Source organism: Ictidomys tridecemlineatus, chromosome 4, assembly GCF_052094955.1.
Source record: "Ictidomys tridecemlineatus isolate mIctTri1 chromosome 4, mIctTri1.hap1, whole genome shotgun sequence".
NCBI classification, from domain to species: Eukaryota; Metazoa; Chordata; class Mammalia; order Rodentia; family Sciuridae; genus Ictidomys; species Ictidomys tridecemlineatus.
The window spans coordinates 205,193,921-205,212,550 of NC_135480.1; the positions used below are offsets into that span (position 1 = coordinate 205,193,921).

Genomic DNA, 18,630 nt, shown 5'->3' on the forward strand with positions numbered 1-18,630 from the left:
TTTGGAAGATGACAGTGTCTATATTCATACAGGTCTTACTCTATCTCCAGCAACTACACTTCTTCCAAAAGAGAGAAGGTGATATAAAGTTTCTTTTTTTACTTGTTTGTATTTGTTTTGAGGGAGGCAGGGAGACTGTATCTTCAGAAAGTTTAGTGCTTAGGCTGTTGACAAGAGCAGAGGTTCAAGAAGGAGAATTCTGTTTTGTTTTGTTTTAATTGACTGGCTAAGCACAATATTATGTACAAAGATTCCAGGGAAAATATTTAAACCTTGGGCTACCTTAAATAACTATTTTTTAAGGAGTTTTCTCTACAAACCTGTTATTTTACTTCCTATAATGCCCATAAGCCCAAAGTAGTAAGACAGCATTTGTTTTCAAAGAAAGCTGCCTAGTATGGGCTTGTCACCGTGCATCCCAGTCTCCTTCTCAGGACTCTCCCACTGTAAGAGGCTGGGGTAGAACTCGGGGGCCCCATGTCTTTGGGTAGGAAGAAATAGAGTTCACTTCACTAACCTCTTGCTGAAATCTACCATTCCACTTTTTTAAGGACATGCCACAGTAATATTAGCCGTACTTGTGACCGTCGCCAGTGGATAGGAGGGTTTTTTTTATTACATACAGTTGTGCTTATTGTGTAAATTCTCACCCCTTCAAAATGACTGTAGTTACCTCTGTATCTTGTTATTTAATGTGTTAACAAAGAAGCATAAGTGCTTCTAAGAATACTTTTAGGACAATTTCAATATAATTGTTTGCCATCATAATCCTCTGGATTTTGTGCATTTATAAACTTAGGCATCCCGAGGCATCTGCTGCTGCTGCTGAGGTCCCACACAGTACAGATTAGTGGCTGGGGAGCATCACATTGGCCCGGTCCCTGGGTAGTTGTTCTGCCTTTTCTGTGACTGTCTTAGTCAGGGGTCCACCCCTCCCCACGCCAGGGAGCTCCCCTCATCAGAGCTTCCAGCCAGGTCCGTGTCCTGGCCTCACCACCTCATCTGTAGGACAGTGCCTGCCTTCTGTCATGCATTTTATGGGGAAGCGCCGTAAATTTTCATTAACTGCATCTCTTCACGAGGCACAGGGTCTTCTTGGTTCTTGGCCTCAGCACACCCACCACAACCTCCCAAGCAGTTGATGGTGTTTTAAGGTGCCGGAGTATATTTTGTTCAGGGTATAAAATTAATACAGAGGCTATAGTTAAACTTGGTTTTGTTTTTGTTTTTTCATAATTTTAACTGCTCTGAGTGAAGGTATGAATTGCAAAATGAAGGACCGTGTAGAATGTGATAAAATGACTTTCAGCAAGTCCAAATTGTGGGAAATAATACTTTCCCTCTAAGCTCATATTATAAAAAGCTGCATGAGACTGTTATAAACTGACTTTGAGAATAGTCGGAGCATGATCTCACCAGTTGGAACAGAGAGTGAAGTAAAACATGAAGCCCTGCCTCCTTCTAGAAGGGTCTGTTTTATAGACCTTCACTTTAGAGAGATTCCTTGAACCGGATGCTAGCAAAGGAGCCACTGAGGAAACAGGAATAAAACCTCAAGGTTTTGGTGCTTGGCCTGAGAAGTAAAGGGGATGACAGTCCCACAGGCACTTCCCTGCCCCAAGTGTAGGGAACCAGTGCTGTCGACCCCTGCCGTGACCTTGGCACCTGTGCCAACAGGAAGGTGGGAAGCTGCCCAGGATGTTTTTCCTGGAGGTGAAGACTCCCTTCCCCTGGGACTGTGAAGCCCCTGGCTGCTGGGTTCACAGAGCATTTTACTCCCTCCCTCTGTCCCCTCCTCAGCAGCAGTCCCTGGCAGTCTAGACCAGATACGCCTTATCAGATGATCTTCTATAAACATTTTTCATCAATGACTCACAACTTTGAAAAAGGGTTATTTTTATATAAAGCAGTCTTTAAATTGTACTTGAAAGACCCAAACCATTTTCCTAGAGTACTGTCCAAACAAGTCCGGCACACACAGATCCAGTGAGTGCTGAGGCTCAGCTCTTAACAGATTCCCAAACAACTCGATGCACTCATGGCCGAAGCTAAAGGGAGCATTTTTCAGATGTCACCAATTATTGGAGCTCAGCTAGCTAGTTAATGGCCTTCCCTAGTTTTGTTGGTGGATGGAAACCTTTTTGCTAGCATTATGGCAGAACAACAAAACAGTTTTAAATGTGGTGGGAGGCATGTTTAAAGATCCAGATCTTAAGTATATTTAAGATATGACTCGGAAAGGATGCAGTGGAAAGCGTTCACTGAAAAAGGAAAACAATGCAGAATGCTAGCAGATGCTGAAGTTCATTTCTCAAGACTTCCTAACAGCTGGAAGATCCTCTAGGAAAAGAGAAGGGGAGCTGCTCTGGCACCTTCTTTTGAAGGAAGCCTTTGGGCTTCTTTTGGGGTCTTGACTTCCTGACACTGAGACTGGCAGAAAGTTCGTGTCCCAAGCAAGAAAGATTTGAGCACATTCTGCCTTTGGCCCTGTAAGCCATGATCATTTTTAAGGTTGACGAACATAGCTCACTATGAAATGAAGCAAGTCACTTGGCACTCGTGCATTGTGAGTCAGTTTGACATCAGCCTGGACTGGGAATTGACTGGAAGACTTGGTGTTGGACTGTGGCTTCACTTCAGCATCTGACCCAGAGGCATGCATGAGCAATACTTCCCCTGGGTCTGTGGCCATTAATTTGTGGAATAGAGCTGGGAGGGAAACGGAGGGCCTGCCCTGGATGGCCCAGCGTCCTGTTGAATCAGAGCAGTGGGAGGCCTTCTCCTTTCTAGCAAGGGCCTCGTCCCAGCATAGAATACTCAGCATCTGTCTGCACTAGGGACAGCCCCTCTTTAACCCACACTTCAAATTCAGGGCCCCTCTGGGCGGGCATTTGCATTCTGCTTACTCCAGGTGTTTTCCAGGCCACTTCCCCTGATTATATAACTTTGATCTAATCCAGATGCTACAGAATGTTTGATAGAAGGGGTCAAATGGCATTTGAGAAGAAAAGCATTGCTGTATCCATGACTCGGGTTTAATTTCCTGTGTGGGCCTAGTCTGCCTAAGTTGTATGCTCCTGGCCCAGAGGTGGAGACAGAGGGAACGCACAGTATTTTTCCAGGACAACCTGGGATCCCCCACCCCCCACAGTAGGCTTCACAGTAAATTATCAGTTATGTAAGTATTGGTTGGCTTCACTTGTAAGTTTTTAAGCTTTGTAATTGTATTCTGATCATTAAAATAATCCACCTTCACTGTAAGAAATAAGCCATAACATAGAAAAGTGTTAAGAATATTAAAAACACCTGTAATTCCACCACCTTAAGTTAAAAATTGTTCAAATTTTGGTATAAGTTTCTTCTGGTCTTTTTTCAATTTTTGAAAATTGGGATCATATTGTATGTACTGGGATGTAATATAAACCCTTAATTTGTTATTATGAGTATATTCCTGAGCATTGAATTTTTTTCCCCAAAATATATTTTTTTTTCTTTAGGGATTGAACCCAGACTTTCACTCAAGCTAAGCATGTGCTCTACCACTGAGCTACACCGTCAGCCCTTTCCAACAATATTTTAAATGACTACTTAAGTATTTTATTTTAGGGGTAGAGAAGAAATTATCTTGTATTTTTTTTTAAGAGAGAGAGAGAGAGAGAATTTTTTAATATTTATTTTTTAGTTATTGGCGGACACAACATATTTGTTTGTATGTGGTGCTGAGGATCGAACCCGGGCCGCACGCATGCCAGGCGAGCGCGCTACCGCTTGAGCCACATCCCCAGCCCAATTATCTTGTATTGATAGACTTTTTTATGCTTTTCTGAGTTATTTTAAATTAGTATATACAAATCAATGCATTAATTGCTTAGGCTAAATTTCTAGAAGTAAATTAAAGATTATGGATTCTCTAGTGTGGCTCATGTTCCACTTGCCTCCTACAACATAACAGCAGCTTATACACCTACTCTGAGCATTGTGAGAAAGTGCAGGTCATTGCTGTCTCATCCGCACTGTAACTATCAGAAAGTGCATCGGCCAAGTTGAGGAATTATTTACTTTTCTTTGATTACTAGCAAGGGTTCACATACTTTCCATGTTCATTGGTGATTTTAATTCTCTGAATTTATGGTTTATGTCCTTTTTCCATAGTGGAGGGAATTCTTTTTTTCCTTGGGGTAGGTAAGCGGTAAGGGTTCTTTTGACCAGCTGCCCCCTGCGTACCTGTCGTGCTGAGCTGACAAGCATGCTCCTCTTCCTGCTGGAGGTGAGCCTTCCTGGACCCTGGCACTCTGCAGCAGAGCCATTGTGTTTGCTCCAGATCTGTTTATCTATCTCCATATACAATACTTGTTGTGATTACTCAGTTATTGTGAAACCAGCAAATGTAAGTGTGAAAAGAGAATTGTTTCTCTGAAAATTAAGATGGGTGCTTCAGGAAGACTCAGTAAAGGCAGATTACTTTTTAAAAATGCTACTGAATTAGGCGTGAGGCTGCCATAAGCCAAGGGAGTGATCCTCCACTGGGTCTCCCTCCACCTGCAGGCTGTAGAAGCTGGAGGTGAGTTGAGCATCCTAGGTAGGACTTAGAGAAGACAGCCCAGTCACATCCCCACACTCAGAAGGACAGCCAGGGCTGCATACCAGCTTGCAGTGAGTGGGTGGGTGGGATCACATGTGCTGATAAGACAAATTGCCTCCCTGCTTTGAACATTACATGTATCTTACTAGTAGGTACAATCTGTATGTTTCTATTGTCAAAAAAAGTTTAAAAGCAAAATACATATATTCCTGCTATAAGCAGCTTGTCTGTATGTGTGAGTGTGAGTGTGTGTGTGTGTGTGTGTGTGTGTGTGTAAACTGTCCAGTCCTGCTGCCATGGAGCTGAGGGTACCTTAGAGCCCAGCAGTTACCAGGATGGGCCTTTCTACATTTTAGGAGATGCCGTGTAGCAAGATCCTTTTCCTTAAAATTGTGTTTGCCCTCACCATTGATAAAATGAATTTGCCAAATGCAGTGATAACATTTACTCTGTTAGACACACAGTTCTGAAGAGTCACTTCATTACTCATACAAAAGCTAGAATTGAAAGGCCCTGATTATTATGGAATGTCTGTTGTTGAAGCTCTCCAGGAATATTTCTCAAAGTTCCACTGGCCCTCAGGTGTTTCTAAATGTATCCAGTGGGGGCTGGGGATGTGGCTCAAGTGGTAGTGCAGTGGCCTGGCATGCCTGCGGCCGGGTTCAATCCTCAGCACCACATACAAAGATGTTGTGTCCGCTGAAAACTAAAAAATAAACATTAAAAATTCTCTCTCTCTCTCTCTCTCTCTCTCTCTCTTAAAAAAATATATATATATATATATATCCAGTGGGTTGGTTTTTTTGTTTTTTTGTTTTTGTTTTTGAGTACTGGGGATTGACCCCAGGGGCACTGAGCCAATCCCAGCCCTATTTTGTATTTTATTTAGAGACAGGGTCTTATTGAGTTGCTCAGTGCCTCAGCCTCCTGAGCCACTAGGATTACAGGCAAGTGCCACCACACACAGCTCCACTGTTGGTTTTTGTTTGTTTGTTGATTTTTTTGGGGGGGTATTGATGGACCTTTATTTATTTATTTATATGTGGTGCTAAGAATTGAACCCAGTGCCTCACTCATGTAGGCATGTGCTGTACTACTGAGCCACAGTCCCAGTCCCCTCCACTGTTTTTTGAAGTGCATGCAGACTCAGGCCTGTCTCTAAGATGGGTATAATCGCCCAGAAGTGATATGTAAGATACACCAAATCCATAAAAGGGATATATAAAACATAATTTCGTTTTGTTATCAGTGTGGGGGGCTTATTTGTAGATATTTTTATTCTTTTCCAGTCGGAACCTCTCCCCCTGCCGTTTTTTTTGTTTGTTTTTGTATAAGGTTTGGTTTCTTCTTGTGGTTTCTCTTTAAAACGGTGTTTGGATTTCACTTCAGAGTGTCCCCCAGCTGTTAAGATCCACTTGGATAGACTTGCTGGTTTGGAAAAACCTTCTGCATTTTGTCATTATTACAAAGAAATTCTAGAGTTTGGGCACCGTTCAACAGTAAAAAAGGAAGGAACTTCAGGGAAAATGAGTGAACTCTGAGGCTGATAGTGGCAAGGCTCACATAGGCCTGACATAGGAGTTGTTGATTGGTTTTCAACTTGCGGAGTCTACTTCAAGACAAATCATGGAAGGCTTTATTATTCCAGAATAGAAGAACTCAGTGGTTTTCACAAGGAAAAAAAGTCAGGACCACCACATTTGAAAGTAGGCGGAGGGGAAGAGAGCGGCAGGAAGGTGGGACGTTCCGTCCTCCTCTTGGGACGTGAGCTTTGGGAGAGCTGCCTCAGTGGGCCTAGAGGTCGCAGCTGGCAGGAGAGGCCATCCCCAGACAGCTTGTTTCAGACAGCGCTTTTGTCTCAGCAACTAAGGGTCCGACCAGAACGACGTAGAGGAGGAAAGTTCATTTGCGGGCTCAGGGCTTCAGAGGGCTCCGTTCCTTGGGGCTCCAGGTGCGGGGACGACATGGTGGAGGAGTGTGGCGGAGGGAAGCAGCTCACAGGGTGGTCAGCAGCAGAGACTCCACTGGCCAGAGACAGAGGCAGACCCCGGGCCGCGCCCCAGCCCCCGCCCTCCAGCCACCCCCTGGCACCCCAGAGAGCACTCAGTCCGCCCCTGTGGGATCCATTCACCGATGGGGTAAGACTCACAGCCCAACGTGTCTCCCCCGAGCCTTCTTGTGTTGACTTCATGAGTTTTGGGGAGATACTTCACCTCCACACCCTGACACAGCTGTCACCTGCGGGTGAAGGGACTGGGGTAGCAGGTGTCTGTCTTTCATTTTAAGCTCTTCTATACAACTTGATTTTTAAATTGTATCCATATTAATGTTAGTACACTTGAAAATGGTTTTCTAATATTTATATTTTAGTTGTAGTTGGACACAGTACCTTGGTTTCATTTATTTTTATGTGGTGTTGAGGATCGAACCCAGGACCTCATACTTGCTAGGTGAGCGCTCTACCACTGAGCCACAACTCCAGCCCCCTTGAAAATGTTTTAAAGCAAGAAACTTGAATTCCATATTTTAAGCAATGGCAAAGAGTTATGAAGATGAATTTTATCTATTTCTGACTAAATTCATGTTGAAACAAGGGATTTTAAAAAGCCTAAACCATTTGAAAATATTAATTACCACCTTGGAATGAAAAATACTTCTGTTATTCAGAAAATTGGTAAAATAGTCCTTTTATTTTTTAAAAAAAAATCCTTAATATGACATAAATTAGGAAGGTGCAGTGTTGGAAACAGACTTTTTGTTCCTGAAAATAAAGCTCATGCTTCTGCTGTTCTTCCTGTTCCTGTTTTATATTTCTGTCCCTGCCTTGTCTTCCAGAAGCCCTGCAGAGGCCAGTAGCATCTGACTTCGAGCCCCAAGGTCTAAGCGAAGCCGCTCGTTGGAACTCCAAGGAAAATCTCCTTGCTGGACCTAGTGAAAATGACCCCAATCTGTTCGTTGCACTGTACGACTTTGTGGCCAGTGGAGATAACACTCTCAGCATCACTAAAGGTAAAGGGCCCTGGATGCCTGGCTGTGGTTGCAGGAGACAGACAGGAACAGCATGACTGACCACTCCTTTGCTTAGTAAGACAGCAGCTTCACAGCTGGGAATGCAGAGACACCCGAGAACAGCAGCCGCCCCAGGATAGCCTGGTCCTCACAAGCCAGCCTCCCTGCTTTCATATGCAGAGGACACCTGGACCAAAAACTGAAAACATGACTTTTTTTTTCCCCTAAGGAAAAACATTCTTCCACAAAAAGCTTCCTTACAGTGGGAGCAGAGCACCTGAGTAAACATAGTAGACTTATAAAAACTGAGGCTGCACGCTTATCTATACATTCATTACAAACAGGAGGTTCCCAGGTATGAGCGAATATTCTTATACACTTACACATGCACAATTTATGTAGACTTGTTAAAATAAAATCAGTGTGTAGAAATTTGGAGAATTATAGTAAGCATACAATAAATAGGAAAGAAGGAAGCTGGTCTTTTTTTTTTTTTTTTTAATGCTGGGGATTGAACCCAGGGCCTTATGCATACAAGGCAAGCACCTACCAACTGAGCTATCTCTATCCCCAGCCCCTAAGAAAGCTGGTCTTTAGAGCTGAAATGTTTAATTTGGTTCTTTTTCTCTAAGGTGAAAAGCTCCGGGTCTTAGGCTACAATCATAATGGGGAGTGGTGTGAAGCCCAAACCAAAAATGGCCAAGGATGGGTCCCAAGCAACTACATCACACCCGTCAACAGTCTGGAAAAACACTCCTGGTACCACGGACCTGTGTCCCGCAATGCTGCCGAGTATCTGCTGAGCAGCGGGATCAACGGCAGCTTCTTGGTGCGGGAAAGTGAGAGCAGTCCTGGCCAGAGGTCCATCTCGCTGCGATATGAAGGGAGAGTGTACCACTACAGGATCAACACTGCTTCTGATGGCAAGGTGGGGAACCGGGCCAGGGGCCAGCGAGGGAGCTGGTGGACAAGGGTGGCACCTTGGGGCTGGGATGGTAGTTAGGCCTGGCCAGGAGAACCTCGAGGACCTGCCATTGGCAAGTAAATTCTTGCAGCAAAACTCAGTCAAGCTATTTTAAGAGTCGTTCAGGTAAATATCAGGGGTAACTCCATTCGCCTTATGAGAGATCTGTTGAGGATCCGTCTTGAGATTTATATGCCCTTGCCGTTTAGTAGCACCTCAAGTCAGTCAAGCACGGGGCCACCCTTTCTGTGGATAAAATCACACATGGTGTGTGTGTGTGTGTGTGTGTGTGTGTGTGTGTGTGTGTGTGTTACGTAACAGTTTTTAAACAGAAATGAATCCACATTATACTCAATAGATTTCCAAACCTGATTTGCTTTGTAAAGGAGTGGGCACATGTTATTTTGTGGTCTTTGTATAACAGTCATTTAAAATCCATGAAGGGAAGGGAGGCATTGACATTTACTGAGTGTACATCTTCCGGCCATATAATGGAACACCTTGAAATACATCTTCCTCAAACCTCCCCTCAGTCCTCTGACAGGCCTTGATGTAATCTGCATTTTTGCATTTAAAAAAAAGGGAGAGTTAGGGGGAGGACTTTTATTGCCCAAGTACTCAGCTTGGGAGTACTTGATGGAACCCAGCTGTTCCCGGCTGTGTTGAGGAACCCTTGCTAGTAGGTGCATTGTCCCATGGAGTGTATGCACATGGTTTGAAAAAATCAACAGGGCAAAATTAATTGCAGTGAGAAGTAATTCTGTCTCCTAATTTAGTTCTGCCAAGAGGCAACCACTATTACCAGTTTCTTTAAAATTTATTGACACATGTTTCCCTAAAAAAAGATTCACAAATGCTTTTTTAGGCATCTTGCCTTTAGCCTCTTAATGAGGGATTTTGGAGGTTGTTCCTTGGTGGCTGCTTCATTCTTTTTATGGTCTGGATAGTGGGTGGGCCACCAGTTATTAAAACAGTTACCTGATGGACAACTTTAGGTTGCTTCCAGTCCTTTGTTACTGTAAACGATGCTGTTAAGAGGTTGCTGCAGGAGCAGCGTTTCACTTCACCACTGGGTTCCCCAAGAGTCGCAGGACGTCCCCGACCTCACTTACCTCCTGTGTGTCTTGCAGTCTGATGTTTATGTTCCATTGTGCACTGTGGCAATCTTTAGAATCTGATTGTAGTTCACTACATTTATTTCATAGTCCCAACAGTGGCTCTTGTCCTGCAGTTTGTAAATACACTGCACATTCTTCTTTGTTTACAGTGTAAACATATGCAAGACAGGATATTAGAACTGAGCAAAGGTTATTTGCATTTAATATTTGTGTAGATATTGCCAAACCAACTTAATTAGAAATCATGCAAATTTGTTCTCTCACAAAAACCTACAAATGTGCCTGAATGTGCCTGTTTCCCCTCACCCCATCAGTAGAATAGCATCAAACTTGTAAGAACATCTGTCATTCTGATTGATGAAGGTCATCTCATCATATTTAATATGTATATGTCATATTTTGAGTAATCCTCATGCCATTTATTAAATTCATCTTTTTCGTACGTGTGGGAATATCCCATTTACTTATCTGTTTAGGCCCGATGATCCTCTGTTCTCTCCTGTTGATCTGCTTGTCCTGTGCCCATGCCAGACCTGGAATTGCTGTTCCTGTAGCTGGTGGGCTAGAACCCCTCCTTATCATTTAGCATTCTCCTGGCTGGCCCCGCCCATTCCCTTGTGCCGTATGGACGTGTGTCTGCTTCTTAACTTCTTTTTCACGCGCCTCTGCTTCCCGTCCTCTTGCCAGTCTGCTTCCGTCCTTGCAGGTGTCTTTGGCACCAGTGTTGCAGTTTGAGTACAGAAGCAGTCTGCTATTGGATGCAACTCGAAATGGGCTTCTTTACTTGCATTTTGGGACCTTCTCCCATAGGAAGAGGTGTGTTTCTTCTTTCTGCCAGCCGGACTCCAGGATGGTGGCCCTTTGAAAGAGCCTCCAGCCCACAAAGTGCCATTTTAGTGACTCAGAGCATCAGGGCCACCCGGAGGTGATTTTTCTGGAGCCAGCAGCTTGCTTCTCATTGGTGCTCATTCTCCAGGCAAGCCACATGCACAGGATGGTCACTGAGGTGCAAGCTCAACAGGATAGTGGTATCTTTCCCTTGTTTAACCATCTGCCTTGGAACAGATTCAGACAGATGATCTGGTTTGACAGCTCATTAGCCAGGGTTGGTTGAAGACATTGTTCAGTGGGAAACAAGGAAAGACCTACAGGTAGGATGCGAGATTTGCAGAATCTGACATTTATGAAGGAGAGGCTAGCCCCTCTGTGGAAAAGCTGGTTTGCACCAGATGGGGTCCTTGTGTTCCAGGTAGGGCACAGGGCATCGTTTGCCAGGCAGCATCCACCTCTGGGCATCTCCTCAGACTTGCCAGGGCTTCCAGCTGTCCTTCACCCTCCCTGGAAGAAGCTCTCTCTTGAGCCATCTGAGCACTGGAGACATCTCAGCCCTCTGCAGCGGCTCCTTGATGAGAGCCACACTTGAGGAGGCTGTGTCAGGTGGTGTGACGTCCCTGGAGTGAGAGCAGTGTGAGACTGGGAGGTGCTGCCCTCGCAGTGGGGCCAGGCTGTAAAGAGTGCTCTGCCCCCAGCAGAGCCTTGACGCGATCCTTTCTGGGTTCCTCTTTTTTCCCCACATTCTTTTATTGGTGCATTACAGTTGTACATAATGGTGGGATTTGTTGTTACCTATTCGTACATCCTTTGTGGTTTTCTAAAAGGCAAATTTAAGGTTGTTAAGAGGGACATGCAGGGATTTATTAAGTTTCATTCTTACTTTCAAGCCAGGAAATCTTTAGAAAACACTGGGTGTAAAAGGTTCTTCTCTAGGGCCCCACAGGATTTCATCTGCTTCCACCACCCTGACTTGAGTTTACTCTGACATGGTGTGCTTAGCTCTCCAGGCAGCCAGGTGGGCGCCAGAGCTGAGCACTCCGGGACTGTTGAGGTAGACTATCGAAAGGGCCAGTGTCAGGTGGAGCCATCCCTGAGTCCTGTCAGTCTGAGAAACTTCCAGGTACCCCGGATTTGGTGGTGGTTCTTCCCATGCTGTCCCTCTGTGGACAGCACAATTAAAGACTGATGTTCCTTCACCACCAGCTGCCGAAATCCTTCCTAGTCCTGCTTATTTGTGTCTGCACATGAGGAACAAGTTCCCCAGAGCTGAAGGGTCTTTATGGACAAGTCTTGGGTTTTAGGGGGTTTTATTTTAGTAGATTGTTACCAAAATATATCAACCTGAGGGTTGGGCTGGGGCTCAGTGGTGGAGCGATTGCCTACTAGCACGTGTGCAGCACTGGGTTCAATTCTCAGCACCACATTAAAAAAAAATAAAGATATTGTGTCCACCTAATACTAAAAAATAAACATTAAAAAAAGAATAAATACATAAAATAAGAGTATTGTGTCCATCTAAAATTAAAAATAATAATAAGGAAGATTATAAGCCTGAAGTCTGCCTTTGGCTTGTCTAAATTTAAAAATTTTGCTTATGTTATCTCCTCAAGCAAAAAGAAGGAAAGAAAAATCCTTGTCTTGAACGAGATGCAGTGGACATTTACTTTCATGGCCTGCTGAAACATCTCAGGTCCAAGTCAACAGGAGTGAAATTTGCATTCACACTTTGGCAGAGGTGGCAGGAAGGGCTGACAATGGAGCACCTTGGATTTCCAGGATTTGCCCACCCTGGTGGAGGAGGCGATGCTGAGGCAGAGCTAGCTAGCTAGCTCTAGCCCTTTCAGAGGAGCCTGGGGCATTGCTAGGAACTACTGGGCTCTTGCCTCCAGCTGATCTGAGTAGCTCTGGGGGAAGCTTAAAGCTCACTTCCTACTGAGCAGCCTATGAAGGGTGAATCCCAGGTGGGATCCCAGGGTCTGAGGCTGCCCAGACTACAGGTGCCTAAGCTCTGGTGGGCTTCTGCGGGCAGCCGTCAGGAACAAAGCCAGTTCTGGGGGTTTCTTTGACAGGTCCTTTCTTTTGGATTTATGCACAGTTGGGAAAGGGTGCTAGTCTGGCTACGCACCTCAAGTGTGTATGGAGCTGTAATGACATGCTGTTCACAGCACTGACTTCACAGTGTTCCCTGAACATGCCTCAGATTCCTGATGATTACCCAGTGCACCAGCAAAATGCTGCTTGAAAACTGCAACTGATCAGAAGGAAGCCATCAGAGTGACTGTCAGTGGGACATGGGAACATGGCTGGGAATCAAATATGCAGTGCATTTGAAGGAGGGTGGTTTTAATATTTAATGAGTATCGTATGTAAACTTTAGGTTGAAAGATGAACTCAGTCATAGGGTCTATAAACTTAATTATTTAAAAGTTTAAAGTTTGTCCACCCTGTAAAACCTCCTGTAGTTCTAAAATCTTCAGCAGAGCAGCCTGAGAGGGAGTGGAATAGGTCCAGGGGCAAATTCTGCGTGAACTAGGGCTTAGGGGAGCCATTTGCCTTCAAGTGTGGTGGAAGGCCTTGAACTTCGGGTTGGGCAGCCTTGAACTTCAGGTTAGGCAGCTCCTTTCAGGCTGACTCTGCGCTTCATGTCCTGACAGGAGAAAAAATGGGTACCGGGCCTCGCTCCTCATAGCCCTGCCAGGAGCCCAGCAAGACGCTGGGGCTCCTTGCCTCAACAGCAGGGTGGGAGGGGTGCTCAGCTCCAGGAGCGCCTGTTGGAATGGCTCTGATTTTCTCACTGCCCTCTTCTCCCTGGAGGGGAGGACACGTCAGCTGGGCCAGCCTACAGGCATCAGTGCAGTCACTGGACAGCTGCAGACTTTTCTGGAGGGGGGTTTAGAGCCATCCCCCATCCCACTCAGTTTCCCTTTGCACCACCCTCGCCTCTGAGACTTAATGCTGAGGAGAGCGCCATGGACATTACCGCGTGGCTACTCAACCCACGGCAGGTCTTTGGTGGTGGTGCCACTTCCACTCCAGGCCCCCGCTCTTGCACCCTGTGTGCTCGTGCTCTCCGGGTCCAGTCTGTCCCACACCTTGACCCTAGAGAGCTTCCTACAGAGTTCCCTCTGGTGTTCTGAAGTGGGAAAGTGGGGCCACCTGCTGTGCCTCCTCATCCCAGAGGTGCTGCCACCTCAGAGGCACCATCTTGCACAGGTACAAGCCGGTGTCCCAGGGTCACAGTCTGCACATGAGGAACAAGTTCCCCAGAGCTGAAGGGTCTTTATGGACAAGTCTTGGGTTTTAGGGGGTTTTATTTTAGTAGATTGTTACCAAAATATATCAACCTGAGGGCTGGGCTGGGGCTCAGTGGTGGAGCGCTTGCCTACTAGCACGTGTGCAGCACTGGGTTCGATTCTCAGCACCACATTAAAAAAAATATAGATATTGTGTCCACCTAATACTAAAAAATAAACATTAAAAAAAGAATAAATACATAAAATAAGGGTATTGTGTCCATCTAAAATTTAAAAAAATAATAATAAGGAAGATTATAAGCCTGAAGTCTGCCTTTGGCTTGTCTAAATTTAAAAATTTTGCTTATGTTATCTCCTCAAGCAAAAAGAAGGAAAGAAAAATCTCCTTGATACTGAATGCATTGATGGGCTCAACTTGTATATTTTATTTCCTCCTCTAATTTTTTTTTGGGGGGCGGGGGCGGCAGGTACTGGCTGTTGAGTCTGGGACACTGTACCGTTGAGCTATATCCCCAGTCTTTTTTAAATTTTGAGACAGGGTCTCTATAAGTTGCTGAGGCTGGTTGTGAACTTGGAATCCTCCTGCCTCAGCTTCTTGAGTCGTTGGGATTATAGGTGTAGGCCAGCACACCTGGCTTAAAAATGTTTTGACTTATCTTTAACATCACAGATTTACAGAGGTAGTTGTAGTAGTCAGCCTTTCATCACCATCATGAGACAGATCCTGAAGCAGCGGGCTGCACGAAGAAAAGAAGTTTATTTACCTTTGGTTTGAGAGGCTGAAAATCCAGACTGCACAGCACAGCACAGCAGTGGTGAACGTGTGGGGTCGGCAGTCACATCCTGAGTCAGGAAGCAGAGGCAGGGCCCAGCTGGGCTTGCTCCTTGTGTAACCACCCTCTCTCGGGACCTGGAGGGGGCTGAGGTGTAGCCCCATGGTAGGGTATTTGCACCATATGAGGCCCTGAGTTCAGTCCTCAGTACTGCAAAGAAAAATAAAAAACAGCTCGAGTCCAAGAGTGCTCCTTACTCCTTCTGAGGCCCCAGCGAGGCCTAAGAACCTCCCACAGGGCCCCCTTAGAGGTTCTGCCACCTGGAGACCAGGCCTTTAACCCAGGGGTCCCCAGACCATGATAGCATGGTGCTCACATCACCAGGAGCCAAAGATCTCGTCCCTGCTGTGTGTCTCAGGCTTTTCTTCCTGTTCTCTGTACTGGGAACTGAACCCAGGAGTGCTTTACCACTGAGTTACAGCTTCAATCCTTATTTATTTATTTAGTTTGGGGCAGGGTCTTGCTGAGTTTTCTAGTTTAGCTTGAACTTGGGATCCTCTTGCCTCAGCCTCCCAAGTCACTGGAATTACAGGTGTGTACCACATTTCTTTTTTAAAGTAATAAAATGTTATAACTTCAGGTAAAGCCTGACCCTATTCCTCCCCCCCACGACCTTGATACACCAAATGTCACTGTTGTCCCCAAATTGTATTTCTTCTCTCCACAACTTTGCAGTTAGGACCAAAGTACCTAGTTGTGATTTTAGGTGTCTTTCTCACCTTTATCAAGCAAATAGATTGTTACATACCTGGAGCCCGAGTGTTCTGTGTGGATTTCAGTCCAGAGCTATTTGTGGTTAGAAGGTTTTCATCTCCACAGCTCTGAGACAGGAGGGGAGAAGGCAAAGTGGTGATCGCCACCCACTTGGGAGATCCCGCCAGTTTGCGCCTTCCCTCCCTCTGTCCTGTTCTGGGCTTGGCGCACCGGGCAGTGGTCCTCGCCTGCCATGGATCTCTTATGCTCTTGTACTTAAAGGCCTTCTGCTTGTTCCCCGTGATGGAAGAGACAGTGCCGGTGCCTCCAGGACCGCACTGGCTCCTGGTTGAACTGGGGGGCCTGGGAGACAGCCCACGTGGGCATACCACAGGGATTGGAAGTCCCGCTCTGACGAAGCCAGAGGCAGCCATGCAAAGGAGATGTGCGTTCACTTGGCAGCTTTCATCTCTGATCCCAGTCTCTCAGTCTAGGTCTGTCCACTTGTAATTACAGGTTGAGTCATTTTCTAATCAACAGGCATTGAGTTCTGTTCACTAATTAACTGTCAGGCAGCTCTTCCATGTTCACTTCTTTTTTTTGGCTGAGGGGGGTTACTGGGGATTGAACTCAGGGGCACTCAACCACTGAGCCATACCCCCAGCCCTATTTTGTATTTTATTTACAGACAGGGTCTCACTGAGTTGCTTAGGGTCTTGCTAAGCTGCTGAGGCTGGCTTTGAACTCCTTTTTTTTTTCTTTAGAGAATTTTTTTTTTTAATGTTTATTTTTTAGTGTTCGGTGGACACAACTTTGTATGTGGTGCTGAGGCTCGAACCCGGGCCGCACGCATGCCAGGCGAGCGCGCTACCACTTGAGCCACATCCCCAGCCCCTGGCTTTGAACTCTTGATCCTCCTGCCTCAGCCTCCCAAGCCACTGGGATGACAGGGTGGGAGGCTGCAGGATACGCGGGACCGCTCAGGGCCTGCTCTACAGCCTCGCATCCCAGTAGATGGAGGCAGACAGTGATTAAGCAGATGAGTAGGACGTTACCAGCCGTGATGGCACAGAGAAGTAACACAGGTCACACCTGCTGGGTGGTGACTTGGATGAGTGATCGGAGAAGACTCTAGGGACATTTAAACTGGCTCTCAGGGCAAGAGGGAACTAGACATGTGAAGCCTGGGGGAGAGAGGGAGGATTCGGGTAGAGCTGCTGGTGCGGAGGCCCTTGGCCGTTGCTGGTGCCTCTCTGCTTCAGCACGTCAGTTACTGCAGCGAGCACGCGCAGAGGAAGACGGCCTAGGTGACCGTTCCACTGGGCCAGGGTTGGAGAGCCACTGGAGGTTTTATTGTGTTCTAGCAAGGTCCAGCCAGGCTGGTTGACCTGACCTGCTTGAGAGCGTCAGCGCCACAGCTGAAGGCTGTCCCCTCTTCTCCTTAGCTCTACGTGTCCTCCGAGAGCCGCTTCAACACTTTGGCGGAGTTGGTTCACCATCACTCCACGGTGGCAGACGGGCTCATCACCACTCTCCATTACCCAGCCCCTAAACGCAATAAGCCCACGGTCTACGGGGTGTCCCCCAACTACGACAAATGGGAGATGGAGCGCACGGACATCACCATGAAGCACAAGCTGGGCGGCGGCCAGTACGGGGAGGTGTACGAGGGCGTGTGGAAGAAGTACAGCCTGACCGTGGCCGTGAAGACCTTGAAGGTGGGCCTGGTGCGCCGCCCCTGGGGTGGTTGGGTGTCGCCTGGCTGGGTTCCCTGCGGGTTGGATCAGTTCATCCCCTTAGTGTGACTCCATGAACACTGAGAGCCGCTGGGAGCTGAGCATTGCAGTGCCAGAGGTGGCCGCAGGAAGGAGGGTTCCCGTTCCGTGGCCCTGGGAAGCAGAGGCTTGCCCTGCTGATGAGTGGCAGGGAGCCACCCCTAGGCGGAGGAAGCAGAGCTCCTCAGGGTGTAAAACCAGGATATCTAAGGGGAACGGCTCCTGTGTGCTGCGTGGGCAGACTGCAGGCAAGTACCTAGGGTGTCCCAGCAGGCCCCAGTTCTCTGTGTCCTGGCCTCAGACTTATGCAGACCAAGGTGCCCCCTTCTTTGGGAAGGCGTCAGGCCACATGCTTGTGCACTCCATCGCTGCCCCTGTTAACTGATTCTCCCCTTCACCAGCAAAGTGTGTCCAGTCTCCAGATTGTTTTCCTTCTGAAGAAACCTGGGGCTCCAGCGCGGGTGTTCATTGTCGGCCCTCAGCCTTTTTCCTGATGTGGAGTTCTTTGCTGGAGTGAGAGTGTCCCCTAGTGCTGACCTGCGCTGCTGTCCCTTGTTTTAAATGTGAAGCCAGTGCACAGGAGTCAAGAGAGGAGCCCTTTTTTATAGCTATTGGAAAAGAAAAGGACATAAACTTCTATGCTGGGAACAGCAGGCCTGCGTGTCCTGTGTGTCTGGAGGTCAGGCAGGCCTGAGTGCCGAGACGGGTGTGGCCAGACTCTTGCCACCTTCCAGGGCCTTCCTGCGGTGGCAGTGCCACAGGACTAGGCTTGGGGACTGGTGCAGAATCCCTGTCTTAGAGCAAGTGTCAAATTTCTTGGTGTCACACTCTGTGCCAGGATCTGCAGACACAGAATGAGGGAGAGGAGAAGCACAGAGCTGCGAGCTTCAGTGGCCTGCAGTGGGGGGCTGCCTTTGAGGGCTGCGTCCTGAGTGACATCATTCCACTCTGGTGCTGCTCTTAATGGCCTCTCCGGGTGGCCCCACTGTTAGTAAAGAATGATGGTCGGGAAGGAGCCTGTGTCCCTGTCTGGAGGCATGAGCCACCTCTACGAGCTCGACCGCCCTCTGCCTGGCCCTCACTAAGCCAGCACAGTCATCGCCCCTTGGTCAGGGAAGGCTGGTGGATGCTTAGGTATTTATCTTCTCTCCTCTGTGGATGTTGAACTTTAGATGTCGATTATACAAATGGCTGGCATTTAATGGGCTTTTAGTGTGTGCTGGCAAAATTCTGAGTGCATGTTATTTAATGGAGTCTCATTTAATCCTTACAGCCTAAAGAGAAGGGTACTAAAATACTAATATAATCCCCATTGTAAGACTGACCGAGGTGCCCCCTTCTTTGGGAAGAAGACACTGAGGCCAAGAGTTTGAGCCTGGATTTGAACCCAGGCACCCAACTCCAAAGCCCCTTTTTCCCCCCAGTGGTAACTCAGTATCTTATTCTTCAAACACCATGAAAAATATATATACGCCTCAAGTCTACCTCTAGGAAAGTTGCCTTTTCTTCCCTCCCTGCCTCCCCAACCCTCCCTGCCTCCCCAGTGCCTTGAGAGCCTCACTGCTCTT

At 46.9% G+C, this 18,630-nt stretch overlaps 1 protein-coding gene across 3 annotated transcripts in view; it reads left to right on the plus strand.

The window, feature by feature from the left end:
- Positions 1 to 18,630, plus strand: part of Abl1 (ABL proto-oncogene 1, non-receptor tyrosine kinase) — a 129,948-nt gene that overhangs the window by 95,971 nt on the left and 15,347 nt on the right. For all 3 annotated transcript variants that reach the window (XR_005734165.2, XM_005321086.5, XM_078048415.1), the window contains exons 2-4: positions 7,418 to 7,591; positions 8,224 to 8,519; positions 16,733 to 17,005. Coding sequence is in view for 2 of the 3 variants with exons in the window: in XM_005321086.5 (XP_005321143.2) it covers positions 7,418 to 7,591; positions 8,224 to 8,519; positions 16,733 to 17,005 (743 nt within the window). In the remaining variant the exon portion in view is untranslated. The remainder of the gene's footprint in view (positions 1 to 7,417; positions 7,592 to 8,223; positions 8,520 to 16,732; positions 17,006 to 18,630) is intronic.